We start from the raw sequence: 15187 nt of genomic DNA, 5'->3' as shown, positions 1-15187 counted from the left end.
AGGTAATACAATTTGTAAACACAACGCACTGTGCATGTTTACGAAATAAGGAGCTTAATTAAGGTGAATAAAAAATATCATAAAAGAAGTGTTAAAATATTATTAGATTGTACTGTCACATTTCTATGTTTCATCATTTTAACATTTGGTTTAGCGTAACAAAAACAACTTCACAAAAACAAACTATTTACAAAGGCAAAGAGTTCACTTCCTTTGGGTCACGACAGATCATTCACATTATTGACTGGGATGTAAATATACGCTCCTATAATATACTTTATATCAAACTCTTACAGTGGCTATGAAGACGAGCATCCCATGCCATATTGCCATCAACTGACAAAATGAGTCAAAAACATCGATCACTTTCAACTTTCCGCCATTCAGACTCGCCACTTTCTTCGTCAACATCCAAACATGCTTTCTCTGTCATTTCTGAACTCAAACATCGATAGCCAAGAACCATAACTTTGCAGGGATCTTTCTGTTAGTCACAGCCAATTCCTCGTCACAGGTACAACACAGCAGCAACCGTGGGAACAATGTCACTGACATAAATGTAAAAAGGTTATGAATTATTACTGAATTCTCAATCACAGCATGTTTAGTATAAGAGTTAGTATGTCATTATGTAGAGACTATCAAATCATTTATTTAACTATCAAACACTATATTGTAAAACCTATAATATAAATCCACATATATTATTACAAGATAGTATAATGAATACGTTCGGATACAAATCGTACTTCTTATAAAGCTGAACATCGTATAATCTTAATATGTTCAACCACCGTTCCATTACTAGTCTGACTGTTACATTTTTAAATTGTAAAAACAATTTTCTTAGCTTTCAGGATACATTCAACAATGAACTTGTGCAAGAGGAAAAAAAACAAAACAAATCATAAATACATGTAACTGTCATCTAATTGTTTCATAACCTTCAATATCCATTTTAAACCCCATTTAAAATATGGGTAATAACCACAATGCGGTTTTGCGATCACTTTTTGTTTGATTTGATTTAACTGAGCCCTTCAGGAGTGGTCAATCACAAATTCTCATGGGGGGGGGACTTCTATATTACCATCTGTTGGCACGTCTTGGAAAAACTTCCACATGAAATAATGGCTGTGAATGAGGGAAGATGTGTAAAAACATCAAAGTCCTGGGAGATTTCAATGATAGTCTTTTCTATTATTTCACTTCCCTTCAACAAGCTGAAAAATTAAGAAGGCAATTCAGATGTTTTCCTAACAATGAACTTGATTGTTTTTGTTTTGCTTTACAGTAAATGCCCTTAGGCCTCTTTTCTTTCTTTCTCATCCTTGTTTTTCTTACTTTTCCTCAAGAAGGAAGGTGTGCGAAACTTCTTTTTCTTTTTCTTGGGGGACTTGGTCTGGCTCTCTGGGGTCTGAGCCTCCCCCGTCTTCTCATTAGACGTAATGGAGATTTCTACCGTTTCTGAAGTGCTCATGCTCAGCTTGGATACCTCGATGCTCAGATCCTCGTCCATCTCTTCCAAGTGGTCTTTCCCATTGGGTATTGTGTCTGTCAGAAGATGAAACCAAGTCAGTGAAGCAGGATGTGGATTGCAGTGCTTTTTACACATCACAACAGATGGAGTTAAAAGACAAAAAAAAACAACTAAGCAGTGATTGCTAACACTTTCAAATAATAATGTCACTGGCTATTGACTAGCTAATTACCTTGTTTATCTGGCGTCATTATGGGAGACAGGGAGAGGGAGATAGTAGAACCATCAAATGTTGTCATCTCATCTGCGTCGGTGGCATCATCATCTTCTGTAAGATGATTAAATTTGTTAAATTCGTTAAAGATTATTCATTACAGGCGGTGTGTTCATGTGAGTGAGGCGTATTAGGTTAAATGAATTCATGCTACTCAGAATTGTATTTTTCTACTCTTTGCAGAAGCATTGACTTAGAATCTACAGCCATGCCAGCAGCTCTGTTGCACTGTACATACAAGCTTCATGTTAAAGTCAACATGCTAACATGGTCTTTATTATTACTATTAGCATGCTAACATTTGCACCAAAGGATGACGTGATTGTCATAATGTCATAAAGCAAAGTACCCTACATTTTGGACCTGATGATGACACTAAATGAAAAGCTATGGGATGACGACTGTGATTACAAATCATCCAGAAGAGGGCGTGAATGTCTGGAGCTCATTTCATAGCAATCCAATCCAAAACCTCATGGTGGCGCTAGAGAAAAAGCCAGGCATTGGCATACCCATGCAGCTAGCATTGACCGCTAACACTAGACTGGTTTAACAACTGCTACATTTTATTCATCTCTATAAGTGCTGCTGTAATACACAGCTGGAGAAACGTTTCCCTCCCACACACACATTTTGCTTGTCTGCATTCATAACCAAGACGAGGAGTTTGACAAGACCAATGTCTTTGCAGCTCATCTCTCACCATCCCTGTGAGCTGTCTTCACATTCACAGCGTAGATGAAGAGTAAAAACCATGGAGTGACAATTTTCCCCCTGCAGGCATTTTTGCAGGAATATGCTCATTTCAGTGAACCTGGTTCCAACATATCCTCCAGGCAGAAACCCAGCACTGTATTGGCTACAGGCTAATGAAGCTGCAATAAGTGCAGAATTTGAGACATTTAAAACTACGTTATTAGTAGGACACCCAAATAATCAAGACATCAAGTAATTGCAGTTTGTGCAATAAAGTCAAATGTTTTTCTTAATTTAAAAGATCAATATGATTTCTTAATTATTCAGAAATCTGCATTTAATGGGCCCTACATTTTAATTTGAACTATAGTTGGTCTTGCTTGGTGACGTCAGATTCTAAAGAGCAATAGTGCTGGGAAAAAGAAACCGTATGACTACCTGCTTGGCCTTGCTGCTTTCTTTCCACCAGGCTCCTGTATTCCTGCAGCACCGTCTCTGTGAGCTCATTGAAGGGGTTTGGGGGAAGAGAGCGAGTCTGCTCCTCGTCCTCAATGATGAAAGCCTGATTGAGGGGACAGAATGCAAAAAAAGATGACGGACACCTGATGATGCAAAATCATGTGTGCAATTCTACGTTTTATAGTTCATTTCCTTACAACAGCATGTGCATTTCTAGTTGCTACAGTACAGCTATCTCCATTAAACCCAGGGATGCATTGCATTAGTCTCTGTCATCAAAATTAATTAAACTCATTCCAGCAGTAGTAAGCAGCTGTCTACAGCAACAAGATCTTCAACTTATCACCATCATCTATTCATTGGGTTGATGTGTGTAAGTCTCAATGAAAGCAATGGCTTAAAGAGACACAATTTCATTGTCTTCTTTCCTACTGACACAGTTACTTGCTGACATGGCTAAACGTGACTATATTGGTTGAAAATTCTTGTATGCCCATATCAATCACAACAACATGTTTATATGTGTTTACGTGTATTATCTGTATGGTATAGTTGTGCTTTTGGCTGATACACTTATGGGATTTCATGTCAGGTAGAGGCCCTAAAAGGTTTTCAGGGTGGCAGATCTGAGGACAGCTCTGACTACCTGTAGCCACTCAGGCCATAAGTTGACTGACACCCACTGTTGGTGACAAGTTAAAAGTGCAAGATACAAGATTGGGAGCATTTTGATTGCCTCTCAATGGCTCTCAAGATGGCGATGCCTGAGGTGGCCTGTATCTAACAGTGTTAAACAGCTCAACTGTACAAACAATGGCAGATGAGCTGACTGAGCCGATGGTGTGTACTTGAGTTAGAACCAAAGGGTGGGTGCAACACTTCTGTGACAACGCTGCCGGTCGGACGATGTTACCAGTTGTAACCACGATGCATGATGCATGAATGTGGCCATATGTTTGTGCATTTTTTCCACCCCGTGGTAAAATATTTTCATTGATTTGTGGCAGCGAAGTACTTGATGATGAAGTTATTTCCTTTTAAGTTAAGTGTGTTGATTGTGTAGTAGTGCTCGATTGTTCTTAGTTTTTTGAGAACTCCAGCAGTGTTTTAGAAAATGTGCATAAGCAATTAAGCAAACAAACATACATACATTTTCTGTTACAAATGGTAATAAATATACTCACTGGGCCCTTTATGGTGTCCACAACGATGCCTGATAGTAACTGAGATTTTGGTCCAGAAGTCATCATGTCACATCTGTGCTGTTCCTTTATCTGAACAGACAACAAAATCATATTAAACTTGGTCCAGGAGTCTTTGACATTAAACAAACAATATCTTAACACCACCTACCAACATGAGGTGTGTCAGACATACTATATCCACACTCAACAACACAGCAAATGACAATAGAGTTTTTCAATAGATCATAAGCTTGTGACTGATTCTCTATAGAATGTAGCTTCTGTGCTGCTGTATAGGGATTAATGTCAGTAGAGCCATTCGCTGGTTCAAGCTTCTCAAATGTGAGGATGTGATGCCTCTCTTTGTCGTTTATTTAATTATTTGGGGGCTTTGGACTTTTGGTTGAATAATAACAAACCAATTTGGCAACATCAGCTTGGGCTGTGGGAAATTATAATGGAGACAAAACAATTAATGGAGTAAATTAGTGGCAGATTAATTGATGAAGAAAAATAATTGTTAGTTGCTCCTGCAACCTCCATGCCTTTATACCACAGAGAATGCTATGTGTAATTATTTTTCAATCATGACATAATGAAGGCAATAAGAATGAATTTAATTCATGATTTGTGCGTCTTTGGGGTTGACAATTATAACACAGATGATGTGAACTGACCCGGTTGCTCTTATCCAGAACCTCTGTGGGATCCGTGTTGAGGGGGACAAACTGGTTGGGGTCCTCGATCTTAATTGGTGTGCCGGTGCTATTGCCTGGCTGTGAAGACTTCATCCACTGACGAAAAAAATAAGTACAAATTTAGAAGAGAACTCCTAACATTTAAAACCTGTATTTATCAAACTGACCATAAGAGGGCAGGCTAATACAAAGGAATGGCTGCTCCACAGCTTACTGTTTCTTTCAGAGGCCAAAACAGAAAAGGGCTGGAATATTACATTTCTTTTTATAGTTTGACATGAAAATTGACGCACCATGGTCTTGGTTCTGGGGCTGACATCCCCGCTGGGTGAATGTTCAGGGACATTGACCCTCAAATAGCTGTTGGGTGAGTTGAGCCACCGGGTCCTCTCCCTTTGCTGTTTCTGAGCCATAAACTTGAAGGGGCTCCGCAGACCCAGCTCGCTATCCTCCGGTTGCACAGCTGACACCGTGGCTGGGATCTCCACGTCATTCTTAGAGCGGGGCTTTTCACGGATGATGGGGTTCCTGTAAGAGTAGCCTGTTCTATAGCCCTAGGAGGTCACACAAAGAGGAGACGTTATTCTAAAAGTCTTACTAAACAGTTTTCCTTTGCAAGAAATTGTGTGCAGTATGTTGTATTGCTGTTAAGTTCACAGTCCAAATATAAACTACAAAAGATACAAACATTCAAAGGATGCTCGGGCCACCCAAGAGCCACTTTCACAGTGCTTCTAAATATTTGAAAACAGTGCTGTCTATACAAAATGTGCTTTTGCATATGTGTCCAGTTTCAGAGGGAAAAGCTAAAACTTTGGTTTAAAGCGGTGTGTTGTTAACAATACATCAAAGACGAGGGAGACAACAGGAAAACCGATGGGGATTCAGTGGGCGTAGAGTGCAGTCTGAAGCCGGCAGTACAACACTACAGTCAAAATCAAAATTGTCATTTTCTCACAGGCAATATGACAAGTTTGCCACGAAAAAGATCCATGCTTTGGGCTTTGATCTCCGCATTGTGAGCAAGCCATCATTTATTCACACAGTATTGTTCACTGCCACGCCATAGTTTCCACGTATACGCTTGATTAAGGGCGCACTCACATATACACTTTTATGAAAAACAGCAGAAAGCGCCTGGTTAGTATCTGCTCCCACCTTTCAGGAAGCCTAGTTTCAGGACTAGTAATCAAGTTAAACATACACAGAGTTCGCCATGCCGTTCACCTCGACTAGAAAACCCTGCTGTCAGATAGACCTCCTGTTGCAGCGAGTGTACTGGCATTTTCACCCGGCGCCGCATTCAACAGTCTTGGAGAAAAACGCCAAATCTGTACACCAGAGTCATTACACTAAGTGATTGTGTGGTCTATGTGGCTGTGGCTGCCCACAGCACGCCTCGCCATCTGGAAGCTATGATTGAGAGGAGTGGGCAGACTATGATCACACAGAGCTAACACAGCTGCAGCCCAATCCAGGCCCACAGTCTGACATTTTCTATGTCCACAGAACATGTCAGGGCCTTGTCATTAGCAGTGTGGTTTGACTAGAGGGCTTTAAATTGACATACCGGTAAGTGCAGCACAGCAAACAAGCCCTGCAGGCAGCATGTTAGCCACAGACAAAAAAACATGGTCTGACCATAATGACATGAGTATCTGGGATTGTAGTAAGAAAACACTATGATCCAATTGCATAATCTTTCCCAGATTTGATTATCAAACTAGTTTTGTTGTGTTCTGTATTCAAACACTTCCTGAGGAAGTGCTTTACACAGGAAACTCAAAGCATCATGGGTAAAAGGCACGGGTCAGGGTTCACTTACCAGGTTGTCCAGCATCCTCATGAGGGACTCGAGCTCGGCCTCGCCCACTTTCCACTTGACCTCATTGTCTATCACCAACCCGGCAGTGGCCACTCCCCGGGTCGTTGGTTTGAACTTCTCTCTGTCCAGGAGCACGAGATTGTCCACGCCACCTGAACACCTCAAAGCGTTCACCTAAACAAAGGCAACAATGCTATTCTGGTGTACAACACGTTTGCAGTTACAAGCCAAATTCTTATTCTGGGCAAAGTTACTGGCGGGTTTCCCTCATTCATTAATTATAATTCTGAAATGTCAAAACTTACTTGGAGAACATTATATATTTCTCTTCTAAGATACAGTAGGGTCTTCATTTCAAAAGAATTTAAATTACGTGTCAGCTGGGCTGTCAATATGTGTCAAAAACAATAGAAAAACAAATAAAGTCCAGACTCAGCAGGATGATGAAAAAAAACAACCCGACCGCCTCCCTGACACAACAACAGGAGTTTCTCAGAAACACCGCAGGGTTCCACCTGGCTCTGACTGTAAACAGTGCTCTCTATCACATATTTGACTTGGCTTTGTTCAAACATTCTGTATGTCAGACATCAGGTTTGCTTTCATTTCAGGCACCACAGTAATATTTCACTATTTGCAACCAAGTCAGTCTGATTCATGGAAACAATGAAAAAGATTGACAGGAGAAATGTGAAAAAAAGGATATGTGATTTATACACGTGGTAACCTTTATATTATATTATGTGTGTGTGTCAAGGCTACATTTATTATGTAATATAGAACATTTCACGTTTTTACTAGGAAGAGTAAAAGTTTTTTATACCTGGATTTCACATGCTTGCTGTGAGTGGTACACATAGTGAAATGCCTCTTCCACGGTTTCTCCCAAAGCGAGCATCCCATGGTTCCTCAGGATCATTATCTAAAAAACACAGGGAACACTTGCAGTCCAACGTCTAATGAACATTCATTAAATTAATAACTGTGTGCATTAATTAGCAATCTCTGCATCTTACAGCAGAAATACCTAAAACAAAAAGTACCGTTCACTCTTCCCTTGTTGGTCATGTAAGACCTTGAAATCGGTAACAAAATCAACTGAGTTCCCTTCCTAAGCTGAAAATATGAAAAGATTTTTTTCACTTTTGGACAGTGCCAGGCTAGCTCCCTCCCCTGTCTGCCAGTAGAAGCTCAGCCAATCATCTCCCTGCTTTGGCTTCATATTTAGCAGACAGATGTGAGAGTAGTATCAATCATCTCATCTAACATTCACAAATGAAAGCAAATCAACAGTTGTAGTAGAAAAAAAGTATTAGTAAATATTGTCATACATTCACTTTCTTATTGTATACTGTATGCACATGTTTTTTTTAATTAATTTTGATTCACAATCAACACACAGGAATAACCTCATCTACAACCAGTTGTGTATACATAACATAATAACTCATAACTTCCAACCAGTAGTTACAAAGCTTGCTATCCCATGAGAAAGTTCACTAATGGTGTCCCTTGGTTTGACAGTACCTTGGCAGTAGGGCCCAGAGCTTTCTGAAACTCCACCTTCTCCTCTTTATTATCCAGGCTACCATGGTAACCAAAACAGCTCACGTCTCCCAGAAGCAAAGCCTCATGGGAAATGGGCAGAATTCCACATTTCATCGAGGACACCTGTTAACACGGGATAAAAGCAAGTAAGACTGTGACGCACCAACATATAAATAGAAGCACATTTTTTTTCAGGCACAAATTAAACTTTACACAGCGATGTTCATCATGCGCTGTGCATTTTACAGCCTGGCTTCAAAGGAAATTGTAAAAGCGCGTTACAAGGTGTGTGCATCTAAAATAAGTAGCAGGGGGCTGGTTTTAATACCGCCTTTTCCTCTGGTGCAGAAAAAGACATTTAGCAGCAGCTTGCATGCTTTGATTAAGACGAAGCTCATTTTATAGCGGCCTGGAGCGTACTTACAGCGGCTGTAGCGGGGCTATATATGTGGATGATGCATCTGACGTCAGGGCGCATTGAGTAAATGGCAGCATGAGGAGCAAACCCAAAGTGGTCGATACCCAGATCAGTAGAACCCTGGTCCACCACCTCACCAATTATGTTTACTTTCACCTATACGTGGCAGAAAATAACAACCAACTCATTATTTCAGAACATGACAGAATAATCATTTCAAACATTAAACCTCTAATCACAGACAGTATGACGGACCCATTCAAGGAACCCTGTGGAGTTTTCTTGTGAACAAACAAAGCTATGTTTACATGAAATCATTTCTAACACAAACACATTGTGTTTATCCCCGAGGCCTAACAAGGGTTAAATGTATTTAACCCTTTTTATCCCCGAGGCCTAACAAGGGTTAAATGTATTTAACCTGTCAAACATTTGTATAAATGTATTTAACCCTGTCAAACATTTGCAAAACATTTCAAAAGGATATGTTGGAACCCGTATTGTTTACTTCAAGAATTACTTCCCTTCTATTTGCTGGTCCATTACTGTGTGTATGTGCATCACACCGCTCACGTGCTTGTGTGTGCATACAGATTATTATACTGATATGGTGAATGTTGATGAAATTTGTAGTCACTTTCTATTGCATTGTAAATGATCTTGATTCAATTCAAAATTATAGATCTAACAGAATACATACTTTTTTTTCCTGATTTGACGGTTCATATTATTAGCATATTCTTTTAGGCTTAAGTTGGTTTACATTTCACTGGGGATTCCGTTTAATAAAGCAAACTAAAGAGTCCAACCAGGATCTGAGCACATGCCAGCTAATATGTCCTTAAATAAAAAGCTTTTCTTCTCTGGTACACTTTGGATATAAATGATCGCACTCACAGCAGGGGAAAGAATATGTATTAGCTATTATTGTGTAATAATATACTGTATAAGAGACTAACGATTTTGAGCAATGTAGCTTATACTGATCTGAATGTACAACATATTCTGTACTGAAATTTGACTATATTGGGATATTCTTTCAAAGAATTATCAATGACATTCATCCTGATTTTCTCAAAAATATTGGAACTTGTGTGCCACGTTTTTTACCAATGCATGTTGTAAAATTCCACGACGAAGCAGTCTGCACTCATGATTACAAAATGACAACAAACAGTCATTGTGCTTACCAAAGTTGCTGCTGTCACCTCAGCGAAAGACAGACCTCGTGGACAAATAAGAATATGGTCCTGCTCTTTACTCACACGCACCTGAAACAAAAGATCCAAAAATATCCACATATATATATATATGTATTTCTGATAACTCTGCAGGAGTGTTTCTCCCATAAATGCATTCTTGTCAGGGTCAAAACAAACTAATGCCACAGGAGACGAAATATCTACTCATAAAAAAAGTTATTTAAACTGGGTTAACAGCTACTCCGAACACGGAGAACCATTTCACAGATTGAAGGCTACAGGAAACTCTGTACCACAAAGGAAAACTCTCTTCACGCTGAAAAACTCAAAAATCTGTGTGTGGGTTGATAAAACTGTCTTTCTAGGCTTTTGTCTTTTGGGAAAATCTGAACTTTACATCTTGGCATCACAGGTGTTCATCACATATTTCAGTTTGAGTTCTTGCTGTTGGGGGGGAGCTGTACACATTCAAAAAATCCGACACTTCCAAACCGTAAATAATAGATGGGCTCAGAAAATAAAGAGGCATTCCCCTTTAAGCATCCCAGTAGCCAGAAAACATAAGGCACACATGGAGATACACAAACCTTGTGCAGCGTACATAAGCAGATGTGCACTGGAGCGGCAAGACAGTGTGAGTGAAGTTGTACTCACAGTAATGTAGGAGCTTGTAAAACGAGCCCAGCTGAAGAGGTCAACAAGCCTGTAGAGGCTGGCCAGCCTGCAGCGACTCTGTTTCTCCCCTTTGGCAAAGGAGGGGGACTCAATGCAATACAAGTCATTGACTGGAGTCACCATCCCAACGCCTGCCACAAGACACAACATCATTATTAACTTGTGATGAACTTGATTCTTTTTTTCAAACATCTACAAGAATGTTTATATGGTTTCTTCCATAGTATATAAAGTTAAAACATCCCAGGAAGTCTTTAAAAAGGTCGCTCTCAGAAATCCCAACGAGAAACCGAAGGGTATTTTGGGCCAAAATACCATATACGGGCATTTAATACAGGACCCTATCTTTTACAGCCACTTTAACGTTTTATAAGAGCGACTCGGCCTCAGCAAGCCCATAGCCATTTCCTACAGCGACAGTCAAACCTTCTCAAAGTAATCGTTTCAGGTTCAAGTGCTCTGTGACCTCCGTAGAAGCAGGAGCCAAAGAGGTTAGGCTAACATAATTCACAATGCAAACTGCTGTGTTTCATTACCAAGACAAGGTCATGAGGACTACTTAACAGAAACACTGACAATGAAGAATGCTGTAAACAGTATTCTGCTTTTTCTGCTGTTTCAGGGTTGTTGATCAGTGTCATAGGAGCCTCTAACAATGGAGATATTCAGCCTGCATTATGCACAGAGTGTACACATGGAATGATAATCAGACCGGATAGATGGAGACATTGTCTCACACACACAAACCCAGAAACACACTGCTACTCACCGATTGGCGAAGTCACAGGGCCAACGCCTCCCAAAGTGCTGGCCACGACCAGGTCAGCGATCTGCCTCAGAGCCAGGAGACCTGTAGGGCTGTTGCCCTTTGTCATCTGGTCCTGAATCAGGCCTTCCAACTCATCTTTAAACACCTGTGGACAAAAAAGAAACAGTTGTACGTAAAGCTCACTTAACCTAGCAACACTATATACACAAGGGAACCGTCACCTTATTCCAACACCCCAGGGTGTCAGGGAGCACAGCATGCTTATTACATCTGTACACAAATCACCAAAGACCACTAGAAACCTTTTTGTGTTTCTGTGAAATGGGTCTGACTGGAAGCACGGGGGGCATTAAACCATTACAATACATGTTTTGCCTTCAAGAGTGGCCTGTGAGTCTTGAAACAGCACTTTTTTCCCTGTGTGCTGCAGCTAAGCTCCGACATTCTGCCTCATCCAACCATAGTTCCCATGGTGATGAGATGAGCTCCACTTGTTGAGCCTGTTATGCAATCACAGATGAGTGTGGGCTCGTCTTATTTCCATGCACTTCATGGGCATGTGTTTATATTGCCTGCTTGTACTTCATCGAGCCAGACTGCGCTGCTGTGTTTCGCACATAATATCTGCTGCTGTGTATGGTTGCAGAATGAGAGGAAAATGCTACAATTAGGTATGGCTGGGCCAAAATCTTCTATCATAAGGGTCAATTCATATCTCAGTAACGATATATAACATGATATAGCATGTTTTCTGGTAATTCAATAAACAAAAACACGTAACATGTAATAACCACATGGTTTTGTATACTCATGTGCATTAAATACCGGACAAATTACATGTACTGAAATTAGTATTTCCTCATCTAATCAAGAACTTTAGTGCCCTACAATTAGGGCTGCAACCAAAGAATATGTGCATTATTGGTTAATAGCTATAAAGTGTAAGAAAATTGTGAAAATGTCCGTTTAAATTGCTTGTTTTGCGAGAAGTTGAAATATCTTGCAATTTAATATTGTGCAAAACAAAGATTACAAACAATATTCTGAACCAGAGAACTTAAGACATATTTGATCGATTTCCAAAACTGATGCCTGTTTATATACTGTCGGTCAATTCATCTTTTAATTTGTTTCCACGCTAGTTTACATTATATATGTATATATTAAGTATGTAAGAAATGTCTTAGAATATAGTCTATTCTACCTTTCAAAAAGATATTTGGTTGGTATAAACTGTAATAACACTGTTAAAACACCAAGGAGATGAAAACTGGCATGTTAGTGTTTAAACACACATGATGGAGGTTGATCTGTGAGTGAACCACATTTCATCATAGCTGCAGTGTAAACTCGCAGCTAAACCCACTTCAGAGCACAGCAGCGTGTATGAAATGACCTCCAAAAGGAGAATAAAATCAATGCACAGTCAGTCTTGAGTGACGGCGCTCTGAAAGCTCTGTTCATTACTCATCCCCACTGAAAGCTCATGTGTAGGAGTGCACTCGTATGGAGCCGCGGGGCTACGTACTGGACTCTTCAAGATCTGGGTGACCCTCTTCTTCTGCTCCATCATGTTGAAGTCCTGCCTCAGGTCCGGCGACATGCTCTTGCTGCGGAGGGACTCGGGGTCGCTCTCATCCAGGTAACGCTCCTTGGGGTCGTCGCTGGACAAGGGCAGGGTGAGAGACCCCGCCGTCTGCCTCACCTCCACCAGACTCATGTCTTCAAACGCACTGGGATCTCTGGGATCTGTGAGAGGATGAAACATCACAGCTTACATCACATTCAGGCTGTCACGGCAACGGGTACTGTTTTTTTTTGTTATACCAGAAAAGAGATTGTATGGGTGATGTAGTGACTCATGTAATTACAGGGATGGAGACAAAAAGCGAGGAGGACATTGTTAATGTGATTGATGCCAACAATGGATGTGACCATCTTACACTCACACACCCACCGACTCTCATTCTCACGGGTTCAGTTTTCTATCACTTTGTGGGTTTTTTGAAAAGTTCACCCGTTTTCTTTCTGCTCCACACAGATGGAGGCCAAAGTCGTATAAAGTGGGAGATGAAAGCAGCTTCTACCGTGCCAGCTGCTCTAAGGCGTTGTTTACAGTCAACAAAGGTAGGCCTCGTGTGAACTAGCCCCAGTTTGAATAGAAGTTAGCACCTTTCGTGCTGCCGTGGTACCTGGACGTGGGGGGTGGACGGAGGGACACGGGACTACATTACGTTTGGCCTGCGAACGCAATAGTTCAAACACACACCGACGAAAATGTAAACTTTCCGCGGTGTTTTCGCAGCAGCCCCGTTATCTGCAACACTCGGAACACGGAGTCAAATTCCAACTTTAAAACCACTTATACCACGAAAAGTACCGCTGGAGGGGACTATATCAGCCGAAGCTCCACTCTGAGACGTGCGCAGCTCCACAAAAAAAAACAACAAAGCGAAAACAAACCCACGAGGAGAAAAGTGCTACTGTAAGTTGAACATTACCTGAAACAAAAGTGCTCCGTTGGTGAATTAACTGACTCTGGACGATGCGGGTGTCGAATATCTCCGAAGAATGCTGCAGAACTGTGGATATAAAGCAGCGGGGTGTTACTCCCGTTTCTGAAACATCGTGGAAGAAGAAGAAGAAGAAGAAAAAAGAGCGCAAATCGGTGCCGCTACAGTATCCAGACGGAGCAGACCGCCTGCTGCGGGGAGTGAGTAGTGAGATGAAGAAGAGTGAAGAGTGGCTGCATGGAGGAGGATGTGGGTGTGTTTGTGTGGGAAAAAGGAAAAGTGACCATGTGACTTCACTTATCCACCCACCAGCGGGCCTTATGTATGCAGCGGGACAAAGGAATGGCCACCCGGAGTCAGTTACAACCACGCTGGAGCTTTCCTGTAATATTCGGGCTCGCAGTAATATCCCACAAGGACATTTTTTATACGTTGCAAGAGTTCGTGATTGTGTGTGTGATTGGTCTCATTCTGTATCTCCGTGTGTGTGATGCATTAACTTCTTCCACTTCATTTAATAAATAACTGTCTCCTGTGTGTTCCCAGTAGAGGTTTTTTTGTCAAGCTCCAGGGTCCAGCCACAACAAAACAGAGCACTTCAAAGCCAGAACAAGTGCTTCCCTCAAAAAAGTGAATGCCTCCACCGGGGGAAAAAGGTTTTCCTAAAATATAGGATGTTGGCTCTCAGAAAGCAATGAAACACAGATGTTCCCTCTAGAAGGAATGCCTGCACTATTTCTGATTCTTTTATTCTCATAATCCCACAAAAGCAATGCATTTTCATTTATTCCATGGACCAAATACATTAATACATATGATTTGCAGGAATACATTGCAATGCAACACTAAACTATCATGCATATCTGTCCACCAATTTGTCTCTTTAAACAGAAACGACCATCACTGAATGTGCGGGCGTTGCTTCTTTGGAAGTCGGAGAGTGCATAAGGTCATCTAATAATAATATAATGATAATAACACTAGCTCATGTGGCCCCATGCTAGGTTGTATCAGAAAGCCCTCGCTCGCTTCTTCAAGTGAATTAAATTGGCTCTCTTACTGTAAACGAGAAATAAGATCAAGATTAAAGCCAATGCGAAGCTGTGCAGCTTTATCCTGCTGTGAGAGTATAGCAATCCCTCCTCTCTTTCTCGCCACCTCTCAGCTCTTTTCCAGCCGTGCCGGGCGGCCGGCCTCTCCAGAGAGCATTGTAGCAATATTTAAATGCACTCCATATTAAGCGAGGGCAACTCTGGAGTCTCTCATTTTCACGGCTTACGTCGTTACTACCCCTTTAATCACACACGACCCAACACGCACGTACAAATGCATAGATTTCATGGAGTAAAAGGGAGAAGGATTGGATCACAGACTGACATAACAATGCCAGGAAACAGAGTGGAGTCTGGGAGGCGGGGCAGATATGTGGACATATGGGTTGATGTA

The 15187-nt window shown here is 41.1% G+C and overlaps 1 protein-coding gene across 1 annotated transcript; it reads right to left on the bottom strand.

Annotated features, from left to right (window-relative positions):
• Positions 1-1287: 1287 nt before the first annotated feature.
• Positions 1288-13960, bottom strand: LOC311020824 (gamma-adducin-like). Its single transcript, XM_084021036.1, has 15 exons — positions 13730-13960; positions 12757-12977; positions 11229-11373; positions 10439-10590; positions 9773-9853; positions 8589-8738; positions 8144-8287; positions 7440-7538; positions 6617-6790; positions 5085-5345; positions 4771-4887; positions 4094-4183; positions 2889-3012; positions 1713-1808; positions 1288-1554 (listed from the first exon to the last, which is right to left on the bottom strand). The coding sequence occupies exons 2-15, from the start codon at positions 12946-12948 to the stop codon at positions 1304-1306; spliced, it is 2076 nt and encodes a 691-aa protein (XP_083877162.1). The 5' UTR covers positions 12949-12977; positions 13730-13960; the 3' UTR covers positions 1288-1303.
• Positions 13961-15187: the final 1227 nt, after the last annotated feature.

The sequence above is a fragment of the Eutrigla gurnardus genome (assembly GCF_963514095.1).
Source record: "Eutrigla gurnardus genome assembly, chromosome: 11".
Classification (NCBI taxonomy): Eukaryota; Metazoa; Chordata; class Actinopteri; order Perciformes; family Triglidae; genus Eutrigla; species Eutrigla gurnardus.
Note: the sequence above shows the minus strand (reverse complement) of the source record. Positions and strands in the feature narration are given on the sequence as shown.

Bases quoted from the DNA above. Each gene is read 5' to 3' on its own strand.
- LOC311020824 (XM_084021036.1), bottom strand. From the start codon at position 12,948: ATGAGTCTGGTGGAGGTGAGGCAGACGGCGGGGTCTCTCACCCTGCCC. The intron at 8,739-9,772 runs GTAAGCACAATG...TGCCACGTATAG, and splicing joins AGGTGACAGCAGCAACTTTG to GTGAAAGTAAACATAATTGG. The intron at 3,013-4,093 runs GTGAGTATATTT...CCCCTCAATCAG, and splicing joins TGGACACCATAAAGGGCCCA to GCTTTCATCATTGAGGACGA.